Source organism: Eriocheir sinensis, chromosome 16 (assembly GCF_024679095.1).
Source record: "Eriocheir sinensis breed Jianghai 21 chromosome 16, ASM2467909v1, whole genome shotgun sequence".
NCBI classification, from domain to species: domain Eukaryota; kingdom Metazoa; phylum Arthropoda; class Malacostraca; order Decapoda; family Varunidae; genus Eriocheir; species Eriocheir sinensis.
The window spans coordinates 768,376-779,317 of NC_066524.1; the positions used below are offsets into that span (position 1 = coordinate 768,376).

The following is a 10,942-nucleotide window of genomic DNA, read 5'->3' on the forward strand; positions in this document are numbered from 1 at the left end:
GCGTCCTTCAGCGCGGTGTTGTGCGGCTGTTGGCACTAAGCAAGGGTATCACAACACTACTTCACAGCCTAACGTCCCTTTTATCCCTTAACCCGGCAGCAGCAGCAGCGGGGATCATGTTTCTTAATGGTCCTCCAAGCGAGAAAATGAGAAAAATCACCCCTCACACAAACCATTGCATAATATATATCAAAGCATTTGTGATCAGGTTATGTATCACCTATTTTTGGGGGTTTATATCATGTCACAAATTTGGCCCGTTGCTGCTACACGGTAAAGCCACAATGAGTCTCGGAGTCATATTATAAGACATTTCATCGCCCAAGAACACATATTTGACAAAGCTGTAGGAGTTGTGGGCATTTCCAGAGTAGTTCTATGACCCTGGTGGTAGTGTGACCCTTCCTCTGTACTGTGAACCTAGAAACACATATTTGACAAGGCTTTCTTAGAAGTTGTGGGCATTTCCAGGAGTAGTTTTATGACCCTGGTGGTAGTGTGACCCTTCTTCTATACTGTGAACCTAGAAACACATATTTGACAAGGCTTTCGTAGAAGTTGTGGGCATTTCCAGGAGTAGTTTTATGACCCTGGTGGTAGTGTGACCCTTCTTCTATACTGTGAACCTAGAAACACATATTTGACAAGGCTTTCGTAGAAGTTGTGGGCATTTCCAGGAGTAGTTTCATGACCCTGGTGGTAGTGTGACTCTTCTTCTGTACTGTGAACCTAGAAACACATATTTGACAAGGCTTTCGTAAAAGTTGTGGGTATTTCCAGGAGTAGTTTTATGACCCTGGTGGTAGCGTGATCCTTCTTCTGTACCTTGAACCTAGAAACACATATTTGACAAAACTTTTGTAGGAGTTGTGGGCATTTCCAGGAGTAGTTTTATGACCCTGGTGGTAATGTGTGACCCTTCCTCTGTACCGTGAACCTAAATAAACACTCATTAGAACCTGACTGACCTCTCTCTTTGACCTTAAGTAGTAGAACACATATTTGACAAGGCTTTCGTATGAGTTGTGGGCATTTCCAGGAGTAGTTTTATGACCTTGGTGGTAGTGTGACCCTTCATTTGTACCCTGAACCTAAAGAAACACTCATTAGAACCCGACTGACCCCCTCTTTGAGCTTATCCCCTTCAACACGAGTATACTGCATCCTTGCGTGCCCCGTACCATATCCGAGGACTTGCATACTTCGTCCAGGCTCGCTTTAACTAATATACGAGTTATTTTGTCTCTATATTTATGCTTACATCTCAAAACTATCAATTAATTTAAGTTTCTTTATGTGCACCATTTAATTATGCATGTTCTCATATATAATACATGATGATTGTTTTGAGTTTGTGGCTGAAAACTTGTTACATTCAATAGCGACATTTGAAATTTGGCGCGCGCGGCGATCCCGGTTACGGCGCGGGGCGCTGTTTTGGCCCGGCCGTAGTGAAGGGGCTAACCCACTGCCCTTTGCAGGCTTTCCTCACAATGCACCCTGGAGCCGACTCCCTAACACACACACACACACACACACACACACACACACACACACAAAGTCCCGCCACTCCCAGAGCGATAAATCTCACTGAAGCTACGCCTCCATTTTGCCTGAATTTCTTCAGTACCTGTCTCATGTTAGGGGGACCCTATGCCTTGTACTCCTCAACGCAACCTTTTTTGGGCTCCTCAAACCGTTTCTCTGCACTGGGAACTATGGGAGACCTGCACCCCGTCACTAACACCTCACCTTGGACAAGAGCTGCTTCAGATTCTTGGCAGTTTCCTCAAGGCTGTTCCCCAAGCCCTCCGAGTCACCCAGCAGCGTGTGAGTCTCCAGCGAGTGCTTCCTGGCCGAGGCAGCACGATGGCTGCAGGAAGGAACAAATTAAGGAGTGGTGTGAGTTGTATTGTGGTTGTTGCTGGTGTTTCCATGTGAGGATGAGGAGCAGTGATCACAGGGATTATATACTTTTTTTTTTTTTACAGCAGAGGAAGCAGCTCAAGGGCAAAAAAAGGAAACCATAATGAAAAAGCCTGCTATTTGCTGCTCCCACAAAAAGGGCTCAGAGGAGTGTCCAAAAGAGAGGTTAATTTAACCCCGTAGCAGCGACGGGCCAAATTTGTGGCTTTACCGTGTAGCAGCAATGGGACAAATTTGTGCCAAGATATAAACCCCCCAAAATAGATGATATATCAATTGATCACAAATGCTTTGATATATATCATAATACGGTTTGTGTGAGTGCCATTAAGAAACATGATCCGCAATGCCGCCGGGTTAATCTAACCTAACCTGAGGAAAAGATGATGATGATGATGATGATGATGATAAAACTGGCATCAACAGAGTACAGGAAAAAGTTGGAAAGTTTGGTTAAGTCGGCGCAACATCTGTGGTCATATGCCGGAGAGAGACAGAAGGGGAAGGATTTATAGGAGAAGAGAACAGACCCCAGGAGACGGGACTCAGCCCCCGATTAATACCTGGTACCCATTCACTGCTGGATGATGGACAGGGGCGTAGGGTATCGGAAAAACCGCCCAAATTTTACACCTCCGCCGGGAATCGAACCGGACTCTCTCGGTCGTGAGCCGAGTGTGCTAACCACTGCACCACGAAGCCCCCATTTTCACAGGACTGAGTCGAGGCCACAACTTACGCGCAACAACACAGTGAAACAACTTCATGATTCCGTTCCTTTGGCTGAAGCGCAGCAGACTCAGCTCAGCGGTGACATAGTGGCCGTGGTCAGTGTGGGTATAATAGCTTGTGCTGACTAGGATGAAGCTGGCCTGGTGCAGCGCTGAGGAAAGGAAGAGGAGTAGGAGAGGACTGTATCAATGACTACAAAAACTAACATATCTTTACTACTATCAAAACAAGTGACTTTCCACACGCTCTTCTCATTACTTTTCATTTTCCTTCCATTCCTCTAATCTATATTTTATTTATTTATCTTTATTCACAGAAGCGTAAGCAGCTTAAGGGCAACAAAAAACAGGAAATAAGAAAGCCTGCTAAGCACACACAAATCCAAAGTCTTATCTCACACTTATCAAAAAGCAAATATGGAAGTGACCGTCTCAGAGAACATGTCACCGGACAAACACATCAACAGGATAACGGGACAAACTCTGAATTTGCTGAGGAACACAAGGACGGCATTTGTGTACTTGGATGAGGAGATGATGAAGAAAATAATAGTTACAATGATAAGGCCAAGGTTGGAGTATGCAGCAGTGGTCTGGTCTCCTCACGAAAAGAAGAGCATAAGGAAGGTGGAAAGAGTGCAGAGAGTGGCAAATAAGATGGTACCGGAACTTAAAGATTGGACTTATGAGGAGAGACCCAATAGCAAGGGCCTAAAACCCCGGAGAGAAGAAGATAAAGAAGAGACCTGATAGCGGTGTACAGGGTGGCGAGCGGGGTGGAGAATCTGAACAGAGAGGACCTGTGTGTGTGGAACGAGAGAGAAACGAGAGGACATGGAAAGAAGTTGAGGGCGACCACGTGTAGGCGAGATGTGAAAAAGTTTAGCTTCCCAAACAGAAGCATTGAGCTGTGGAATGGACTGGAGGAGGAGGTGGTTTGTGAAGAAACATTCATGATTTTAAGGAAAAATTGGATAAGAGTGGATATGGAGACGGGACAGCGCAAGCGTAACTCTTTTCCCGTATGTCACAACTAGGTAACTAGGTAAATACACACACATACACACACATACACACATGCACCCACACACACGCACGCACACACCACACACCATTGCACATCCGGGACATGTCCACCAAGTCAGCATTGTCCCTCTTCATCTCCTCAGCCTGGTGCTTTTTCTCCTGGGCCGCCTCGTCCAGGCACCGCAGCGGCACCCCTCGGCAGTCCAGCCTCTCCCTGCTTTCTCCGGTCATCAGCTGGTACTTCTTCCACTGTTCCTCCGGGAGTGCCTGTGGGAGGAGGGGATACAGAGGGTACATTCATCACCCCATACAGGTTATAACTATTTGCATTGGGGAAAACAGCCTGGAAAATTGTGCTTAGCCCCTTGACTGTGGATTTCCTACAAAAAGACATAACCAAGCTACAGGAATGGATCAAAAAGTTGTTGCAATTCAATGAAGAAAAATGTAAAGTCTTGCATCTTGGGAAGGGATATCCAGCATACCAATACCAGATGGGAAATGCTCCACTATCCACCACAGAGGCAGAGAAAGACTTTGCACTATATGTTACCAGGCTACCAGTGAAGGGATATCCAACACCAATACCACATGGGAAACACTCCACTATCCACCACAGAGGCAGAGAAAGACCTGGGACTATATGCTACCACGCTACCAGTGAAAGGATATCCAGCACACCGATACCACATGGGAAACACTCCACTATCCACCACAGAGGCAGAGAAAGACCTGGGACTATACGTTACCAGGTTACCAGTGAAGGGATATCCAGCACACTAATACCACATGGGAAACACTCCACTATTCACCACAGAGGCAGAGAAAGACCTGGGGGTGTATGTTACCAGGCTACCAGTGAAGGGATATCCAGCACACCAATACCGCATGGGAAACACTCTATTATCCACCACAGAGACAGAGAAAGACCTGGGACTATACGTTACCAGGCTACCAGTGAAGGGATATCCAGCACACCAATACCACATGGGAAACACTCCACTATCCACCACAGAAGAAGAGAAAGACCTGGGACTATATGTTACCAGGCTACCAGTGAAGGGATATCCAGCACACCAATACCACATGGGAAACACTCCACTATCCACCACAGAAGCAGATAAAGACCTAGGACTATATGTGACCAGGCTACCAGTGAAGGGATATCCAACACACCAATGCCACATGGGAAACACTCCACTATCCACCACAGAGGCAGAGAAAGACCTGGGACTATACGTTACCAGGAAGTCATTGGAAGGATATCATCACACACATACCATGGAAACACTCCATTATTCTATTCACCAGGAGAAAGAAATTGGGGTGTATGTTACCAGGCTACCAGTGAAGGGATATCCAGCAAACCAATACCACATGGGAAACACTCTACTATCCACCACAGAGACAGAGAAAGACATGGGACTATACGTTGCCAGGCTACCAGTGAAGGGATATCCAGCACACCAATACCACATGGGAAACATTCCACTATCCACCACAGAGGCAGAGAAAGACATGGGACTATATGTTACCAGGCTACCAGTGAAGGGATATCCAGCACACCAATACCACATGGGAAACACTCCACTATCCACCACAGAGGCAGAGAAGGACCTAGGACTATATATGACCAGGCTACCAGTGAAGGGATATCCAACACACCAACACCACATGGGAAACACTCCACTATCCACCACAGAGGCAGAGAAAGACCTAGGACTATATATGACCAGGCTACCAGTGAAGGGATATCCAACACACCAATACCACATGGGAAACACTCCACTATCCACCACAGAGGTAGATAAAGTCCTGGGACTATATGTTACCAGGCTACCAGTGAAGGGATATCCAGCACACCAATACCACATGGGAAACACTCCACTATCCACCACAGAGGCAGAGAAAGACCTGGGACTATACGTTACCAGGCTACCGGTGAAGGGATATCCAACACACCAATACCACATGGGAAACACTCCACATCCACCACAGAGGCAGAGAAAGACCTGGGACTATGTGTCACCAGGCTACCAGTGAAGGGATATCCAGCACACCAATACCACATGGGAAACACTCCACAATCTACCACAGAGGCAGAGAAAGACCTGGGACTATACTTTACCAGGCTACCAGTAAAAGCCAAATCCGTGCCAATCGCAGCGGACGGGTTAAAAACTAAGTAAAAAACTGACTCAGGGCAAAGTTGGAATATGAGAAACTGATTAAAAACATACAATTCATCTAAATATCCTAGTTCAGGGCTTTAGTGTTGGAGTTCATTCTCTGCGAGTTATGGACCTGGAGTAGTGAGCACATCCCACATGATCTTGAACCCCTGAAGGGCGGGTGTTTTGACCACAAGGGCTCACTCAGGGGGTAATTGGGCCACAAATAGCTGTTCTTCAAGCACTCATAACCCTTGAAATAAACATCTTATGGATATACATGTAATACCATGATGTGCAGCATACAATGAACTCAATGGTGAAAACAGCCTGATATGTGTGATGCCTGAGCGGGTCAAGCGAGCCAAGGCTGGGCTGAGCCTGGTGGCCGGGACAATGTACTGGATGGGGGACTCACGCAAGCTAAATTATTATATAACACATGAAAGTTTACTTTTTAGGTGTGCATATGTTGTACATATCTTGTGCTCTGTCTGGCTGGCTATCTTGGTTAGACTCTCTCTCTCTCTCTCTCTCTCTCTCTCTCTCTCTCTCTCTCTCTCTCTCTCTCTCTCATATACAGGATATAAAAAATCTATACATTTCAAGACAACCTATTTCCCTCTTGAAAACATGTATGTGTAGAAAAATATCATAATTTTCAATGGAAGTGTAACATATGAAATGCATTTATTTTTTTCTAATGTTTACCAATATTCTGATACAATAATAATGTCAGGTGTTGGTTGGTGCCACTGGGAGTCGGGGGTGCAAGCAAGCATTTTGTGTAGTGTATGTTTTCTGACTTTTGCTGCCCACCTGTGCCTGTGAGTTCCCTGCCTGGCTGGCTGTTATTTTTTTTTTGGGGGGGGTGGATTTTTTTAATGCCAACCCTGAGGATTACTAACAAGTGGAACAGCCTCACTGAACATGTAATCACCAGCACTAGTGTGAATATGTTTAACCCGGTATCAGCGACAGGCCAAATTTATGGCTTTACTGTGTACCAGCAACGGGCCAAATTTTTGCCATGACATAACCCCATAAAATAGATGAAGCATAAACTGATCACAAATGCGTTGATATATATTATGAAATCGTTTGCGCGAATGATGATTTTTCTCATTAATTCGCTTAGAGGGGCCTTTAAGAAACATGATCCCCGCTGCTACCGGGTTAAGAATAGATATGACCAGTTTGAGGCTGAACAGAAACAGAGAAGAGGCACCAGGCCCTTATGACTCTCTTGCCTATTATACTTTCACTGGGTAAGCATCTTCACTCAGGGTCGGACTGGCCTGTGTGCCCGTGTGCCAATGTACTTATTCGTGTTTCTTATTTATCTGGTCCCACTTCCGCCGAAGCGCTCTGCAGGACCGACATATTTTAATTCATTAAATTTTCAATATTGATCACAACTTGTATGCTAAGTTAATTGTCAATGGCACATGGGCCCCCCAAGGTACATGTGTAGTGCGGCAACTATACCTGATGAACGAGCCTCCCATAACCCACTTAGCCAGGGGGGTACCTCTTTGGCCGACTCGGTAAGGAGTGGCTCTCCTGTCATGCTGGTCGCGGGTTCAATCCCAGGCAGCCGGCGAATACCCTAACCTTGTCTAGATTAATTTCTCGCGTGTTTCGATACACGCAGAGAACGTGTTGGGAAATAGAGAAAATAGAAAAAGAATATCCCGGGGCATGACACATTGTATTATTTTAATATTTTGATATTTTAGCTTATATATATGGGCCCGGGCCCCCTCCAGCCACTAGATGGCACGGCCCCCTTCAGCACCCCAGTCCGACTCTGTCTTCGCTAGGTAAGCACGTCAGTGCTGCCACGAACCCGCGCCATGAACCCTTGAAGCTCGATTGCAAGTCTTACGTAACAGTGCCACACCTCGCCTAATCGCCCTTACCGGAGCACCCGGCAGCCCACACAACCCTGATGACAATGAGAGTGTGGTAACTGCCCCAACAATAGCCACTAAGCCACTTTTAAAGCGCGTTATGACAGACACCTTGATTTGATTAACTAAGATACTGGCTAACTAGTTCTAAGAGGTGGGGGACATCATAAGAAGTCTTCTTAATTCCCCACTATTTATTCCTAGATAAGCATTCCTAGATAAGACAGGCACGGGGGAAGGAAGGAGGGAGGGAAGAATAAAGGAGGAACCAGTGAGTGCCATGCGGTACCTCACCTGCCACTCCGCCGTCACCGGCTTGGCCATCTCCATCTTTCTCTTGAGCCGCTTCTCCACCTCGGGTTTCTTGGCCATCATAAAGTAGAAGAAGGCGTTGCGTCTCTTCTGCTTGCCCATCGCTGCCCGCCAGGAATACTCAGGAGGAGGAGGAGGAGGGAGAGCACCGCCGTACATCCTGCCTCGATGGTGGTGGACGGAGCACTGACTCGCAACGTCGCTCGCAAGTTCACAACCAGCGTTACCATATTGTCGTACTAGGCATAACTTTTTCTTCTGCTTGAGGCCCAAAACTGTCGAGCCTACACTGATAACGATATACATTCACAATTAGAGTTCAGATGGTTAATTATCGATGCTTATCTGCAATTGTTATGGGTCAGAAACAGGAAAATGCGATGTTCTGAGTACGACAATATGCCAACGCTACTCGCAACATTGCCAAAGTGTCGTATTCAGCTGCTTATTTTTCCCGATTTCAGGCTAAAAAATGTCCCACCCACAAAACTAACGATACTTAGATTTTCCAAAAAAAACTCCTAATGTATTCAGATGCAAACCTTTCCCTGAGTTGTGCTATAGCAGTGTCCGAAAATGGGAGAAAATTAGCTCTTCGATAGTACTCCTATGATTGATGATTGATTGATAGTTTATTGTTGCAAGTAAAACAACAAAGGATAAGGGAGGAGCATGCCATTTGCTGTTGGAGGGTTAGCCTTAATTATGTTTCTGATGACCACTGATTGCTCAAGGCTTCTGGCTTCCGTACCTTTATTCAGCTTGGGCAAAAAGTTGGTTGAACTTATTTCCATCACGATGGGACTGAAATGCATCTATGCAGCTCTGTACACTTCCAAGAGCATTATCAGTTCTTGTTGTGACCCCTGCAGCTTTTCTGGCAAGGGCTTAGTGACACTTAGAACTGAGGTGAGCACTTCCAAACTCATGAGAAAACCTGGGTCACTTATTCCTTTAGATTATGCTTGGCTGCTGATTCTTCACCTAACGTGTTCTGCAGTAATTATTCTTAATCATTATTTCATTATTTACCTACCTGATTAACTGAACTATCCGGGGCATCAGCCGAGTCAGTGGTGACTTTCCTACACCAGATAGAGTACGTACGTGAAGCGTTTTGTGACCAAGGAGGAAATATGTAAAGAATGGAAAGGCACAAATCCCAAGCCTGCGGGAATTCAAGGAATGACACACGCTATAGTAAAAAAGTACTACATAAACAGAAAATGAAATCTATCAATCATAATTTTCAGAAATTTGAAATTTGTGGTCAGAAAATATTATACGGATAACATGAATAGGCTATGTGAGCCTACGTCGTCAATGAATGTTTCTCAAAATAGATCACCTGCTCTTATTCAACTCAGCAGCTCCATTGTTCAGGTGCTGAACATACAATAGTCACTCAGCCACTCTACACTGTCCACTGTCAAGCACAAAACGGTCATTAATGGTGGTAATATAGCGGCAAAGGATGACCTTACAGGTCCCATACGCTTCTCGCGTCGCCTGCCACTCTCCCCGTCATAATACAGAAGCACATTACATACTCCCCACTGTCACCAGATAAGTTCACTTGGTGCCTCTACAGTATAATTATATAGTCCTCCAATCACTTTGACTGCACCTTACACCTAAAATCAAGTAAATTTGAGAGGGAAGAAGGAGAGAAGGCACACTTACGACTTTCGTGCTCTCTCTCTCTCTCTCTCTCTCTCTCTCTCTCTCTCTCTCTGCCAGAGCCATCCCAATCTCGCATTCCTCTTCTTCCTGTCTCCCGCTACAAACACCCGTCCGCCAATTGACAGCTTGACATCGCACTCTACACACAATTTTATGAGCCCATCATTTAACGCCTTACTCTTTTTTTCACTCAGAGCAAACCTTATATCCTACCATTAACTCAAAACCAAACCAAAGGGGAAATAACTCGGTCACTCGGTGCCACTGAGCTCTCAACTCCACACACACACACACACACACACACACACACACACATTCGTAATCGTAATACTAATATACATATTCCTATTATTTTCCCGTAACATGTATTTATTCATTATTATTTTTCTTTGCAAAAGGGGGGGGGGGGGCATGCCCCCCCCACTCGGTACGCCACTGCTTAGAAGGCTTACGGTGCGTCCTTTACCTTTACCGAAGTGCCAGTCTTGTGACGTCGGCGATCACGGACCTCCATCTCTCCCTATCATCAGCCATTCTCATAACTTCTGCCACACTGTGTCTTCCATCCATGTCTTGTAGCAGGCTATCCATAAATTTAATTCTTTGACGTCCTCTTGCTCCTCTTCCTTCCACTCTTCCAAGCAAGCAGTCACTTTCTAGTCCTCTCCTTCTTAGCACATGACCCAGAAACTTTAGTTGTCGCCTTCTTATACTTTTCATTAATTGCCTATCTACTGCTGCTCTTCGCAGAACTTCTTGGTTTGTCACACTGTCTGTCCAGGGAACTCTCAACATTCTCCTTAAAAACACATTTCCGCCGCGTCTATCTTTTTCTTTGTATTTGCTATAATTGTCCATGTTTCGCAACCATATAGTAAAGTTGACCACACAAAACATTTTAATAATCTCAATCGCATTTCCATATTCATACTCAAATCATTCAGCAGTTTCCTCATATTTCCGAATGCCGTCTTTGCTATACATATTCTCCTGCCTATTTCCTTCTCACTTCCTCCGTCTTCACTAGTCATGCTCCCAAGGTAATTAAATTTTTATACTTGCTCAATAAGCCTTTCACCAATCCGTATCCCCACTCGAAATTTGCTTTTTCTTTGTAACCACCATAACCACTGTTTTACTGGCATTGATTTTTAGCCTTTTTCTCTCACAACTCTCCTGT

The 10,942-nt window shown here is 45.3% G+C and overlaps 1 protein-coding gene across 1 annotated transcript; it reads right to left on the reverse strand.

Moving 5' to 3' along the window:
• Positions 1-1,617: 1,617 nt before the first annotated feature.
• LOC126999589 (protein maelstrom homolog) lies at positions 1,618-8,231 on the reverse strand. Its single transcript, XM_050862376.1, has 4 exons — positions 8,062-8,231; positions 3,770-3,950; positions 2,666-2,809; positions 1,618-1,873 (listed from the first exon to the last, which is right to left on the reverse strand). Exons 1-4 carry the CDS (start codon positions 8,179-8,181, stop codon positions 1,770-1,772), a joined length of 549 nt encoding a protein of 182 aa, XP_050718333.1. The 5' UTR covers positions 8,182-8,231; the 3' UTR covers positions 1,618-1,769.
• Positions 8,232-10,942: the final 2,711 nt, after the last annotated feature.

What these genes read in the sequence shown, in the direction of transcription:
- LOC126999589 (XM_050862376.1), bottom strand. Translation starts at nt 8,181, where the DNA reads ATGGGCAAGCAGAAGAGACGCAACGCCTTCTTCTACTTTATGATGGCC. An exon ending in CATGTCCCGGATGTGCAATG is followed by an intron (nt 2,810 to 3,769) that starts GTGTGTGGTGTG and finishes TCCTTTCCTCAG; the next exon opens with CGCTGCACCAGGCCAGCTTC. An exon ending in GTTTCACTGTGTTGTTGCGC is followed by an intron (nt 1,874 to 2,665) that starts GTAAGTTGTGGC and finishes TCCTTCCTGCAG; the next exon opens with CCATCGTGCTGCCTCGGCCA.